General features: G+C 37.5%; 1 protein-coding gene across 1 annotated transcript in view; it reads right to left on the bottom strand.

The window, feature by feature from the left end:
- Positions 1-2488: 2488 nt before the first annotated feature.
- LOC582183 (glutamate receptor ionotropic, kainate 2-like) overlaps positions 2489-15320 on the bottom strand; it is a 44122-nt gene continuing 31290 nt past the window's right edge. The window contains exons 10-17 of the mRNA XM_030992307.1: positions 14959-15150; positions 14309-14467; positions 13494-13665; positions 11425-11902; positions 9095-9365; positions 5298-5363; positions 3919-3988; positions 2489-3436 (exon numbers count right to left, since the gene is read on the bottom strand). Coding sequence (XP_030848167.1) covers positions 3423-3436; positions 3919-3988; positions 5298-5363; positions 9095-9365; positions 11425-11902; positions 13494-13665; positions 14309-14467; positions 14959-15150 — 1422 coding nt within the window. The 3' untranslated portion in view covers positions 2489-3422. The remainder of the gene's footprint in view (positions 3437-3918; positions 3989-5297; positions 5364-9094; positions 9366-11424; positions 11903-13493; positions 13666-14308; positions 14468-14958; positions 15151-15320) is intronic.

Below are 15320 nucleotides of genomic sequence, written 5' to 3'. Positions count from 1 at the left end.
TATTAGTGGTAGTAGTAGTAGTATTAGTAGAAGTAGTAGTAGAAGTAGTAGTAGTAGTGGTAGTGGAAGAATTGGTAATAGAATAGAAGTAGTAGTAATAGCATCAGTAGTATTAGAAGTAGTAGTAGTATTGGAAGTAGTAGTAATGGTAGTATTAGTAGTAGGAGTAGTAGGGGTAGTAGTAGTAATAGTAGTAGTAGTAATAATAGTAGTAGTAGTAGTAGTAGTAGTAGTAGTAGTAGTAGTACTACTACTATTAGTAGTAGTAGGTTTAGTAGTGGAAGTAGTAGTGGTAATAGGAATAGTGGTAGTAGCACTAGTAGTAGTAGTAGTAGTAGTAGTAGTAGTAGTAGTAGTAGTAGGCATAGTAGTAGTAGTAGTAGTAGTAGTAGTAGTAGTAGTAGTAGTAGTAGTAGTAGAAGTAGTACTAGTAGTAGTAGTACTAGTAGTAGTAGTAGTAGAAGTAGTAGTAGTAGTAGTAGTAGTAGTAGTAGTAGTAGTAAAAGTAGTAATAATCGTTGTTGTTGTTGTTGTTGTAGTAGTAGTAGTAGTAGTAGTTGTTGTTACTTCACTGTTGTTGTTGTTGTAGTAGTAGTTCTTACTACTACTAAAGTAGTTGTAGTAGTAGTAGTAGTAGTAGTAGTAGTAGTAGTAGTAGTAGGAAAAGCAATGGAAGTATAATTATTGGTCGTTTCATCTTAGTATTGCAGCAGATGAAATATATCAAGGATCTGTAGTCATGTAATATGTAACCAAGTACATAAAAAGAGAGATTTTAAATTCGCTTTCGTTTAAAGGAAACCTCACCGCCCAAAATAAGTGTAGGTATGCTTAAAAATGAGATGCATTCCTGCCCTCTGATGAACAATATTCCTTAAGCGGAAAGTGGTCAAGATATATTATAAATAAAGATATCCTTGGCATGATGTGATGTATTTTAGCATGACATGGGCGCAGTCATTCTCGTGATGAGGTGACGTACCAAACGAACGTGTACATGCACAAAGCTTTTGTTGGAAAGACTTTTGAATTCAATAACAAAAACTTTGCTTTTCAAGTAGGGGAAAATCATAGCTGAGAAAGTAAAAATTATACATGATGAAAAATATATAACAGAGGAAAATTGTAACTCATATAAATATTGCAGTTGACAAATCTAATCAATTTATGCAAAATGAAGAGAACCAGGTAATTTCTGTATTGCGTCTTAAAAATTACAAAAGAAATTAGCAGGTAAATAAAACACTTCATCACCATACACACCTGGGGTGAAGCACATTTTTAAAAAATTACTTGATAAACAACATCGCATAGTACGTCACGTTATCAAGCAAATGGCGATACCCATGTCATGCTGAGAAACTGTAGATTATTCTTGCTTTATACCTCTCTCATACACTTCAATGGGGAATCTTATAGAGTAATGGGCGAGAATACGATGAATCTCTCAGAATGACTTAAGTTATTTCTTGGGGTGAGGTTTCCTGTAAGTTAAGGTCGTAGTAAGGGCGAGTTGCGTAACATTTAAAATGCCCCTTAAGAATACAGAAAACGTTTCTCTACATAAATTATAAAGAACCTTATTCGACAAACCGCATCAAACATTAATACATGACATACGAGTAGATGAACATAATGACTTCGGTATACTGCTATAAATCCGCCATTTTTAGTTATTAATTTTGTTTTCACAATCGATATCAGGAGCCCGCCTGATAGATGAAAATATTGAAGTAAATGAAAAACAACCATACTGTACAGTAATCTCCAGTTTGATATAAACTTGCAATTAAACTTTCCGTTACATTTATGATCATAAACCATGAGAGTAAGGGGTAGTTACCAGCACAAAACTCATACCTAACTTTCAATTACAATATATCAAATTACATGCAGATCTGCCCACATATACCTTTGATTATATATGAGTGATTATCCGTACCTGATGGAAAATAACATTTAACACTGATCCCTAAAATGTGACAGAGGCATTCCCATTAGGGTGTGTTTTCAGAAAATAAAGTTCATACTTCTAAATAGGCGGCTATCATTTTTGTCTTCAGACGCAGTAACTTTAAAACTCAAAGCTGAAGCCTGTGTCTAGGCCTTGGGGTTAAAACTTTATAGGGGAAACATTCAAATATCTGTGGCTCATATTTCTTCGAATGAATATTAAATACTTGAAACTTATTGGCCCACATCTCCTTTTTTCAATAAAACCTCCCTGAGGAGTTGTAATGCCTCGTTCTTTCTGCCTTCATAAGACATTTAGTATGATCGTAGAAAGACATATATATCACATTATAAGCAGACAAATGTTATCATTCTATAAGACTCTCATAATCATTGCAGAATTTGAAAACAACTATGAAGGTAAAGCAGAATTGAACACACAAAACGTCACCGAAGATTCGATAATTAGCGATATAAAACTATTCATATTTTGATAAAAAGGAAATAAAATACAACGCACATAATTATATTGCATCATATTTTTTGTTGATTATATAATTCATGAATATATATGAACGGTTTTCACCGTTAACAATATGAAAAAGCATTGTCCATCAACAGCATGTGGTGTTTTATGATAGTAATATTTTGGCGTCAAAAGGAGTCGAAACGGATATTCACATGACTACTTTCTCCTCGCTTATCCGTAACAAGCACTGGTTATAATTATTTTCTGTCTTTTTAATGACGCTGCATGACCAAATAATTGAGTTGTGAGACAAGATGTCCTAAGAGTTGTAAAAAAAAAGCCCTCTTTAAACTGACTATTCACCACGCTGTTTGTGCTTTATCAGAATCTCAAGATTGTCATCTGATTCGTGGATGGATGTATTTCAACTTATTTCAAGCAAATCTGAATAGAAAATACTGATTTGATTATGATTTCATTCCATCAAAGTCATGTACATGTCAAGGTCATTATCGCAGAAACGTGATGCAATACCGGTATACCGGTAACTCGAACAGAATTTCGATCGAGAAATAACAATGTCTGATATCCTGCGGTGAACCGAAGAATAGAGAAATGTGGCTTGTCAACACCACACAACTTCTTTCTGGTTATTCAAATTAATGTTTGATAACAGCAGAACTCGAAATGTTTTGTTATCTAGAAGAAATCACCCGTTTAATGTCGAAAAATTTCGATTCGTCCAATGACGGGCATCTGGGAAAAACAATGATGACTCTCGACGGTGTGTCTTGAAGTTCGAGTTTTTTTTCTTTATTCTCCGTATTCGTTGCATAAGATAGCTCTGCGTGGATATAGCGTCGTTTTGTTTGTCTCCCATCGGTCTTCTCACATGAATCATGTTGGATGTTGTGTTTTTACAACTTGTAAAAACATCCGAACAGTTTGATTTGTCCTGATTGCTGTGGTCGTCATTTTGCGAAGCAGTCAGGGGTCCGTGCTAGCATGAACTTTCTGTTCATAAGTAAAAAAAAAAAAAACAAGAAGATATTTTATTGTAGATAAACCAAGAGGTGTACAAATAGGACAAGAGGGAAGAGAGAGAGAGAGAGAGAGAGAGAGAGAGAGAGAGAGAGAGAGAGAGAGAGAGAGGGGGGGGGGGTGATAAAGGAATCCAGACAGAGAGTAATATTAATTGACAGAAATTGATAGAGAGAGAAGAACGAGATTGAGAATGTGTTTGTGCAGAGAGATATGAAAGAGAGGGAGAGGGAGAGGGAGAGAGAAGAAACAAGAAAGAGAATGTGTGTGCATTGGTGCGTTTGTAAAAAGAGAGGGACGAATGGAGAGGGAAGAAAGATAGTGAGAGAGAGAGAGGAGAGAGAGAGAGAGAGAGAGAGAGAGAGAGAGAGAGAGAGAGAGAAGGGGGACCCTTGGGGGTGTGAGGGTGGGGGTGAGATAGAAAATTGTGATGTGACGAAAATATATAATCTAACCTGTAGTACTCCATGGTGTAGGTCGAAGGGGTTGTAATACCATACTCTCACTCTCCTGAACAACCATGTGCTACAGAGAATAATAAGAGATTAAAAGGACGTTTCATTGCTTTTATTTCTCGATAAGATGAGATTCAATGGCGTTATCGACAAGACGGATTGTTGTTCAGGTCGATGATAATTCACATAATGTCAAGAAACATTGAACAAAACAGGGATATTGTCATCAATAAAAATAGTGGCTACAGATAGTATGTATCGAAGTAATGTAAATATATTTCGTGTTTTCTTGATTTAAAAGTGGCCTTATGCAGTATAGATGATATCATCAACTGGTCACTTATCACCTTGGGGTGGCCGTGAAAGAGAAGGTGGAGTTGAGGGGTTCATGTTTTTAATCTTTTGCAGCATATGAGAGAGTCCTTTTTTTTGATACTCGGGTGTCGGAAAATATTCGGATAATATGCTTGCAAATCAGGTTTAAAAAAAACACAAACCTCGACACCCGTTCAAAAGGTGTCTCTTTAAAAACAATGTACATGAGGGGGGGGGGGGGGCTAGAATATCTATAATGAAAGTCAAATGTGTTGTTGATGCATATTATTGAAATACAGTGTTGTCATCCAGTTTACAAACTTTGGTTAAGATGCAGAAGGTCTACATGCAAATAAATGCTTGTGTGATCACGGTGAAGGATTTTTTTAAAAGCCATGCAAAAATTAAGTCTGTTCACACATGTACTTTAGATACTATAAAGAAGTATCAAAGCAGAACGAGTTAGGTCGATGCCATTATATACCTAGAAAGTGCAGCTCTCTCAGATAAAGTGGCGTTTAAAAAACATTACACACTGTCTGGTTATGGGTAGCCAGATGGGAGGGGGTGCCCATTGTGATGGGTATTATAGAGCTTTGTCGGCACATTCAGCATTCTGTGAGGTTATTTATCTAGGGATTGTCCATACATTTGCAAGCCGGTGGTGCAGCACCCCTGAAATTGTGATTATTCTTATCTTCTTTGTAAGAGGATGTTCGGACTTGTGCCCAGCATATATCCCCGCCAGCTAGAGGTGGGACATTGCTTCTCTATGTGCAACATCTCTACAGAAAAAAAGCATTCCCAGGGCACTGGAGCTGATCATGGCGTAGTATGATGCTCATCACACATGAACAAACAGGTAATTGTAAGTATTAATGTGCATGTTAAAGTCCATTTTCTTTGTTACGGTTGACGGATGTACTCCGTGGGTGTTTTGAAGCACACATACCCTTTCTCACATTCTACAAAAACGAAAACAAAACACTATTACAACAATAACAAAATAATGATTACAAATCAGAATAAAATAAAACATGAAACGGATCAAAGTTGAACTGTACCTTGCTATTGTTTTCCTGTATAGCTGAACCATTATTTCGTGATGTTGGAAGTTTTTCACTCCAATCCTGCCAAAATATATCAGTCGTAGTAATAAGGGAATAGATGTCATTAATATGAAATCATAATGAAGAATAGCAAAATGCACTTTCAACAGCAGCATATTTTAAGCGATACTATTTTAGAGATAAAGTTGGAATTGGAAGATAATTTTGAGCATGATATGATTGAAAACTAAATTAGGTACATTAACGTAAACTATGAATATATTTGATATCAATTGCGTCTTCGATCGTTTACAAATTTTGAAGTTATCGTGTTCGATTCAAGCTGCTCATAAAGCTTATTAATATGTGTAACAGAAACCGATAAATAAACAGATATTCGAATAAATATGGTTATACATGTTTTTAGTTATGATGACACTTCTAGATTATTTCATGGACAGATGATTGTGGCAATTAATTGATCTGCAGTCAAGCACAAATAGCCATTCTATAAACAGGTGATACAAAATAAAACGAAATGAAAATACTTAAATCCTCTTTTTCAATGACAAATAACTACACTTGTGCTATTGGAAGTGTCATCTTGGTATATTTTCTTCCATTATAATAAATTTCAGATTTCAGCGATCTATTCTCCAATTAACTTCCTCGTTCATTGTAAGTTTATGCCCCAGATTTCTGATGGGATCTCAATTGTAATGAGCAAGATTACATAACTTTAAAAGCCTTACGTTGTTCTGTTACTAATTCATTTTTAACAATTGTGAGATGACAAGGAATGGTAAAGCGTATATCACAGCCAGTATGTGCAATACAAGTGCAACATAGATGGTTATATAGACAACGTGTGAGTAAACATAATCGCTTGAACCAGAAACAATAGCAATGGACATAACATAACATAAATGAATAATAATTAACTTTGCTGGGCAACATGGGTAAACTCAATTTTGAAATTTTATTTTCGGAACCAGTTTTAGGATTATCAGCGAATTTATACAACGATCTTCATTATTGCTCTTTTTAATTGATCACTTTTAAGATGGCAAGAAAAGATAATGATCGTTGAACAAAACTGAAATGTATGTATATAAAATTGTCGTAGAACATTTTATCAACACGTACACAAATATGGAAAAGTATACATCTTTTAGAGTATCCTGTCCAGATGTAGTACCATTTAAAAGGTCTAAATCTAAAACTGATTACAGATGTTTTATAATTGGTTCAAGTTTGTATTTGAGACCACACGTTTTTTTTTAGATTCTTTCTTTTTTCCTCCTCCTACTCCTTCTTCTTCTTCTTCTTCTTCTTCCCCTTCTTCTTATTCTTCTTATTCCTTTAAGCTTTAAGTTGATAGTTATTCAGGTTTTGTTTTAATTTTACGTTTGGGGTAAGAGACGGTGATTTAACACTTTTATCAGTTTGATGAATAAATTCTATAAAAATTTTTTTTTTAAATTTGGTAGGCGTGTTTTGACTGAAGCACACCCATTTTAGTCGTGGCTAGGGGTACCTTGGACAATCATCAACACCTTTAACCACACCTCCCCCCCCCCCATCTTCGCGACTTGAACAAACTCCGCTAAACCCAAACCGTGGCGCAATGTTATATCCCGCATACAATAACACGTGACTACATACATTACAATTTTATCAACACGACAGACAAGACTTTAAAGATTTTAATGGAATTTTAAAGGATCAAACCCAAAGAAAGTTTCCTGTGAATCCGTAGTATACAATTGAAATAAGAAAATATTCTCCAGGATTCGCAATTGAGTTTCATCAACACCATTGATTTGATCAATTTCATATTATGCTTACCTTTAACAAAAAAGTCGTTGTATTTATGTCATCTTGGGGTATTAAAAATGGCTTTAGACACGAATGCCTGTTTGAGTATTCAGTCCCGTTTTGATGGTCATGTTAGTGTTTAGTATGTATCCAACTCGCTGTATTACCATGCCGATAGATCCGAGTAAAAAGTGACAATTGAAATGTGTTTCCCTGTCTTTTCATTTTAGTATATACTGACTGAACAGAAGTTTGACATTTGTAAAAAATGTACGACGGTCACCTTTTCATGCAAATTCTTTTTATTTTAAAGCAAATGAAGACAAACAATATTTCGAGAAAATTATTGTTCAAATAATAAAAATAGCGTCCATCCGACCAAATAAATGCCTCCATAATTATCAAATCATGCTGGACATGCAGTGTTAGTATTGACATTTGCACAGGGTATGTTCGTATTTGGCAGAACAAACAACCAGACAAGAACGATTTGAACTACTACTTGCGTGTATAGTTACAGCAAGCACTTACAGATATGAACACCACTTTGCGCTGTTAGTCAAGAGATTGAACATGTAGGAACACAACATAACCATGTAGAAAAAAAGAGGTTAGACATGAAAATTCATTTTTGTTAGCGGCAGTTAAGATGAGAATAAAGAAAAGAGAGCTACATGTGAAGTCAGCATTGTTTTGATTGTTAGTGGCTTTCAATGCGATTTAAGGTGTGGCCATGAATTTGCTTTAGGAAGGTGGTGGGTATAAAGAGGGATATAGGAAGGAAGGGACATTTGCACTGATTAGAGGAGATTTCATCAAAAAAAATGAAATATGTTAGTAACCATTCAACATAATATGCGACATTGCTTATAAATAGTTTGACCTTTACATTGATTCACCGCTGGTGTGTTGGACGTTGTGTCGGGGCTCATCTTTATTTTAATTTAATATAATTTAATTTGTTTTGTTAGGGGGAGGGGAGGTGGAGGGGTGGGGGAGGGGAGGGGGAGGGGAGGGAAGAGGGTTTATAGGCATTTGGACATGTGTGAGGATAGAGCACGACTGAAATGTCCCCAGTCCATTGGCATTAACCACAATGCAATGAGTAAATGTAAAACAACTATTCTATGCACTTAAATGCAGCTGACATTTCTAAGTTAATGGCAAAGCAGTTTGTTAGTGAAAAAAGGGCACAATGCAAGAATTAGTCATAAATATGATTTCATGTAAAATATACTAGTTAGTAGCATTAGGCACCTGGAGCATACAAAATTATTTGACTCTATTTCATGATGCAGGGTTTTCGTTTTGATAATACATTAATATGATATATATATAGGAAGCGATGAAAGTTACACAACAGATACTTTTAAGAGAAAGTTTCATAACAGACTTTCCTTCGATAAGTAGACAAAATGAATCACCTATTCTAAGTAACGCGACAAAAAATATTGCGCGCCAATCTTTGGCAATGGCAATTCTCCAAAATCAAAATAACTCATCGGAAAAAAATGAACAAAACTAATGTTAAACAGTCGTCAAAATATCTTTTCTGTAAAATATCGATGGACAAAATCCAAATTGACACAAATGCATCGCCTGAAAGTTTAACTGTTTCAAAAAATTACAAGCATGTTGCCTGTAGCCAATTTGAAAATCGAGTTTGATATATGATTTCTTAAAGTTGATATTTATTGATAATAAATATGGTCGAATTTTATATCAATGCAAAAGTCATATTTTCTAGATCATTAATGTATTAAATCCAGCGTCCGAAAGGCAAACAGAACGCAGATATCACAAATCGAAAGTTGATAAACACCCATCCCTGTAAACGCCCCTGATTGGGGTCTCGAAGACAAGATATCGAGTGACGTCAATGTAATACCGCGATTTAAAAGAACTGGACATTGAAGAAAAACACTCGAAAGTTAGGCCGATTACTGTCCTTGATAATTATTATGCACGCAGACAGGTAATATAAAACCACTGACCTTTTCTTTTGCTTTGCGCGCCTCCATCTGTCGCTTTCGTTTGTAGAACGACGGTGGTCGATGCCACATGTGCTCAACGATGACGGCAATGAACGAGAGAACGGCACCGATGATGAGGACGTAGAAAGCTCCTGCGATCTTTGAGAGACCGATGGCCGAGGCCTTGGAGTTGGGGTTGTTGTTGACGATCTCCTCGGGGCAGATGGATTCCCGCTCGAACCACTTCTTGCGGATCCCTTCAAGGATGCCCTCTTCCTGCAGCTTCAGGATACTGTCAAAGGAAAGTGAGATTTAACCCGTTGGCTACTAAATTCTCTAACTCTCATAGGCTTAAAACAGGGATTACCAGATTCAAGTAAGCAATGGGTTTACAGAGGTTGCAATGGCATTTGGTCTCAAAGTAAAGCATTACGTGGACACTAGTAGAACAGGAAAGTGAGATTGAACAGAGGTTGCCATGGTATTTGGTCTCAAAGTAAAGCATTAAGTGGACGCTAGGTAGAACAGGAAAGTGAGATTGAACAGAGGTTGCCATTGCATTTGGTCTCAAAGTAAAGCATTAAGTGGACACTAGTAGAACAGGAAAGTGAGATTGAACAGAGGTTTCAATGGCATTTGGTCTCAAAGTAAAGCATTAAGTGGACACTAGTAGAACAGGAAAGTGAGATTGAACAGAGGTTGCCATGGCATTTGGTCTCAAAATCAAGTGGACACTAGTAGAACAGGAAAGTGAGATTGAACAGAGGTTGCCACGGTATTTGGTCTCAAAGTAAAGAATCAAGTGGACGCTAGGTAGAACAGTTCCATCATATTAATGATATAAATAGGGCAATCCAGTCAAGTATATAATCATTCGTTTATGTTTATTTATATATTTTTCATACGGAAAATAAAACTAATCCCAACCAAACAACATTGAAAAATCGGATGGCCCGTCTTGCAATCGCTGTATCAACATTAAATTCTTTTCTGCCGAGTTAATGCAATATCTTAGTCCATGCATTTCATGTCGGTCAGTGACTAAAGTGATACCCCAGTCACACCGAGGAGACTGACACCAGACCGAACACAATTAATAACAAAATGGTCAAGATTTGCTAGACATTTGGACTGTTAGGAGAAGGTTCGGAGTAGGTTCGGAGTAGGTTCGGACTAGGTTCGGAGTAGGTTCGGAGTAGGTTCGGATTAGGTTCGGAGTAGGTTCGGAGTAGGTTCGGAGTAGGTTCGGAGTAGGTTCGGAGTAGGTTCGGAGTAGGTTCGGAGTAGGTTCGGAGTAGGTTCGGAGTAGGTTCGGAGTAGGTTCGGAGTAGGTTCGGAGTAGGTTCGGTGTAGGTTTGGAGTAGGTTCGGAGCAGGTTCGGAGCAGGTTCGGAGTAGGTTTGGAGTAGGTTTGGAGTAGGTTTGGAGCAGGTTTGGAGCAGGTTTGGAGTAGGTTCGGAGTAGGTTTGGAGTTGGTTTGGAGCAAGTTCGGAGTAGGTTAGGAGTAGGTTTGGAGTAGGTTCGGAGTAGGTTTGGAGTAGGTTTGGAGCAGGTTTGGAGTAGGTTCGGAGTAGGTTCGGAGTAGGTTCGGAGTAGGTTCGGAGTAGGTTCGGAGTAGGTTCGGAGTAGGTTCGGAGTAGGTTCGGAGTAGGTTCGGAGTAGGTTCGGAGTAGGTTCGGAGTAGGTTCGGTGTAGGTTTGGAGTAGGTTCGGAGCAGGTTCGGAGCAGGTTCGGAGTAGGTTTGGAGTAGGTTTGGAGTAGGTTTGGAGCAGGTTTGGAGCAGGTTTGGAGTAGGTTCGGAGTAGGTTTGGAGTTGGTTTGGAGCAAGTTCGGAGTAGGTTAGGAGTAGGTTTGGAGTAGGTTCGGAGTAGGTTTGGAGTAGGTTTGGAGCAGGTTTGGAGTAGGTTTGGAGTAGGTTCGGAGTAGGTTTGGAGTAGGTTTGGAGCAGGTTCGGAGTAGGTTAGGAGTAGGTTTGGAGTAGGTTTGGAGTAGGTTTGGAGTAGGTTCGGAGTAGGTTCGGAGTAGGTTCGGAGTAGGTTTGGAGTAGGTTTGGAGTAGGTTTGGAGTAGGTTCGGAGTAGGTTTGGAGTAGGTTTGGAGCAGGTTCGGAGTAGGTTAGGAGTAGGTTTGGAGTAGGTTTGGAGTAGGTTTGGAGTAGGTTCGGAGTAGGTTCGGAGTAGGTTCGGAGTAGGTTCGGAGTAGGTTCGGAGTAGGTTTGGAGTAGGTTTATAGTAGGTTTGGAGTAGGTTCGGAGTAGGTTCGGAGTAGGTTCGGAGTAGGTTAGGAGTAGGTTTGGAGTAGGTTTGGCGGTGTGACTGAGGTATACAAGTTGATATACAGTTTCAAGACTTACGCAACGGAGAGGTTATCCCTGTAGGCCGCCCCCTGCGGCGTGGCGATGCCATATCCCTTGAGGTTGAATGGTTTGCCAACGGTCATGAGATCACACTCTGTCTGCTTGATGTAGTCCAAGATCGGTGCGTCCCAGAAGAAGGCATAGTCCTCGGTCTTGACCCTTTGGTAGCCGGCCTTGTCCGAAGGCACCCAAGGACTTACAGAAGTCGATGTCATAAAGTCCCACATTCGCTCGTAGGTGACTTGGTTTTTCCTCTTCTCGAAGAATCTGTGAAGGCTACTATTCTCGATGGTACCGTAGGAGATCTTGTTCTGATTGGCCAAGTCCTCCAGGGAGTTGATAGGGTTTTCCATCCTGGTCACTGTCAGGAAAGCGGCCAGGTTAGCCGTATAGGTGGCGATGATGATGAGGGCAAAGAACCACCAGAAAGCACTCAACATCCGACCCGACACTGATACAGGTGTATTGTCACCTCCTAATTATGGTCAAGGGAAATCATTTAATACTCATATTAGAAACATGGGATGATTAACTTTCTCCGTTTTCAGTTACACACCCTCTTTCACTAAATCCCACCATCCTGTTGTTTCAAATGACTTCAATATTTTTTTTCACACTTATTCAAAACTTTTGCAACGGAAACAAAATTCTGCTTTTAAAGCAATCTCACATTAAGAAGCAAATTCGGAGCAAAATGATCATGATATAAGTCTATATTATATAGCCAATCTTGCAATTCCTACGGGTACCTATCAAATAAAATTGTCAAAGAAACTACATTAAAAATTTAAAAATGCAACTATAGTTTTAAAATACACAGAATAAAAGCTTTCTATCTTTGGGAAAGAGAATTATGTCGCTAGAGAATGAGTTTTTTAAATCATTTTCAAAAGATTGAGTCATCAACTTACTGGAATGAAAGCACCTAAGGAACAATGTTTGTCAAGAAGTTACTTTTTATGTCAAAGCCGTGGATTTTTTTTTCTTTTCTTTTAAATTTTGAGCTCAATAATCGACATTATGAGACGGAATTCCCGTTCCCAAAGATAAAGATCTTTCCTTCATCCTACAATAAGTTTGTTGTTTTGTAAGTAATGAGATCGTAAAAATAATAGTTTTAGGAATTGAGCATATTTGCCTTCGACAGGGTGATTGGTTCTCACATTCCAGTAGGCTGATGAACATGTTATGAATGGAGAAATAGAGACAAGAAAGGATAATTACCATTCTGTTTAAATGTATTTCGATCCGAGTGATTAGATACATTCATATTGCAAATCAGAGACAATATACCTGGGGAAATAATAGCTTACATATTGCACACAAGTTTGTCTTGGACAATATCTTTGTCAGGGGGTACAGTTTTCGATAAACTGTTGAAGGTGAGCAACTACTTATCAAATTTACTTTTTCAACCGCTGATATATTAATGTATATCAATTGACTTTTTTTTCCATTCAAATTAATGACACCAATACTGGAATTCCGACTGGTTTTGAGGTATGGATACGGCCATTCAGTTCAGAAGGAAAGACATCTAACATTGCATGGTGCTGAACTCTTCACAATGCCCACCCCGTAGTGAAAGCATTGGCGATGAAGATAATCCCATGTAGTGCTAGAAATGAAGAGCATTTAATACCATCAACATCCTCATCCTCATCATCATCATCATCAAAGTGATAAGGTATCAGCGTGATCGAGATTTACTTTAAGATTAACTTTGTCATCGCCATCATCATCAACACAAAAATGTATACAAAATAATGTATAAAATGTATAAACTAATACTTAATACACACTCTCATTATCATCATGAGAGTTGAGTCTACAAGAATGCATTGCTTTGTATGTGAAATCGATCCTAATCACTTTGTGGAACACACACAAATATACAACAAAGCAGAAAATGACTATTAGTGAATAATGTCAAAGCATTGCTATTTTGTGAAGGCTTCCCGCCAACGAAAAGCTCGAAAAGTAAGGAGCAATGGATATTAACAGCGCTTAGTCTAAGGTTTCACTTAACATAAAGCATTACACATCGAGAGCGAGTTCTTGGTTACCTTGCTGAAGACAAGAAGCGAAGGCGAACCAGAGACTGTTGAGGAGATTGAAGTCATCGGCTTCGTCGCAATCGGGTCCACCCTTCCCATAAGCACTGTATGGACTTAGACGATCCAAGATGAAGATAAGGAATCCAACCACGAACAGAGAGGCCAGGACACAACCCCATACCTGCAGAACAACCAAGGTCAAAGGTCAGAGGTAAAGTGCATATTCTGTAATATTTTGAAGTGAAATAGTGGACACCAATTCAGGCTTAATACTTCAGTCAGACGAACGAGACGGACACCAGACCGATAGCACACAAACAACAAAAATTACATTAATACCCCGAATGGCCAAAAAAATGTCGGTTTGGAGTCGGCTGTGACTTAGGTTTTTAAAAGAGTCACAGTGAGCTAATGGTTGACAGATTTGCTATAAAACAAATGTCGAGTGATGCATTGCGTTAATTCAGCCGACGTGTTACTTAAAGTTAATAGTTGATAGATATCTAAAACAAAGAAATGTCAAATCGCATGTTTCTTCCTATAACGAATAAACAACAAACCCAACAAACAAATAACTCTATATAGTCAATTGATTTAAGAATAAGAACGGCAAATTTTAGGACATATTAACCGTACATTCGTTTATGATATAATCTGAATATAGCAGAAATCTACTTCCAAAGTTCTAACAGTAATTTATCCCATTGTCGGTCCCATCGTTATCATTTTGAAGGAGACTCTATATGGCCCCTTGTCTTTCCTTTGTATTAAGTGTACAGCGATGGTTAATGGTGTGGTGTGCTATGATTTCATTCGTTATTAACCTTTATATCAAGTGGTTCGAGGAATGCGAAGACGTTCGATTTCTTCTGTGGCTTTCTGAGTAAGATACCCACACCGTAATTCATGTAAGGTTTTGTAAAGTCAACCACATTTTCACGATCTGAGTTGATCACCATCCCTGCTACGGCCATGTCTGCTTTCTACGTCACAAAAGAAAACGAAGGGAAACAAAATCAGACTGCTTATCACACCTGTATGTATGATTCTAATTATTTTTCAAAATGATGATAAATAACAATAACCGTTTGCTTTTTAATCTCAATTCAAAATTATTTTGCTCCGCCCTGGCAGATACATGTACAATTTTTTTCATTTATTTTTACTATATCATTTAATGAGACTTTCACATTTTACATATGAAACAAGATATAACTTGAGAAAACAGTATAACATTATACGATCAATATCATGTTTTACCCTACTATTTCATACTAATGAGCCTGCATCAAAATGTATTCAAAATGATTTGATCAAATGGAGCCATTTTTTTTTAGGCAAAACGATATTTTTAACCAACAAATGTCTGAATACATGAAAGATTTTAATACAGCCAAAATGAAATGAACAGTAAAAAATAAATGAGAGCTTTAATATTTATCTTCTTCGAACTATATTTAAACTACTTTCTTACCCCATAATACACGTCACCGACCAACCCGTTCCATCGTCCGTCTTCATTCCTACCGCCATAGTTTTTATCACCTACCAGGTATAGATTGTATTTGAAATTCTGTTTCTCGGCAATTTTCTCCAGCATATCAATACAGAACCCGGTGTATTTCGGACCATTGACTGTATCTTCCAATGTTACAAATGGCGCTTCCTAAAATAAAAGGAGGAGAATGTTCATAGATAAACAAAAGTATGGAAGAATATCAGAGACCTTATTTGGCTTGAGCCTACATTAAGCAAGTAGGATTCAGGATGTGTATGCCTCTTTGTGAGTCGAAGAGAGCTGTAGTTAGGGTGAACTGAAGAGTCCCATCCCCAGAG

The sequence above is a fragment of the Strongylocentrotus purpuratus genome, unplaced genomic scaffold (genome assembly GCF_000002235.5).
Source record: "Strongylocentrotus purpuratus isolate Spur 01 unplaced genomic scaffold, Spur_5.0 spur5_scaffold_2, whole genome shotgun sequence".
NCBI classification, from domain to species: domain Eukaryota; kingdom Metazoa; phylum Echinodermata; class Echinoidea; order Camarodonta; family Strongylocentrotidae; genus Strongylocentrotus; species Strongylocentrotus purpuratus.
Note: the sequence above shows the minus strand (reverse complement) of the source record. Positions and strands in the feature narration are given on the sequence as shown.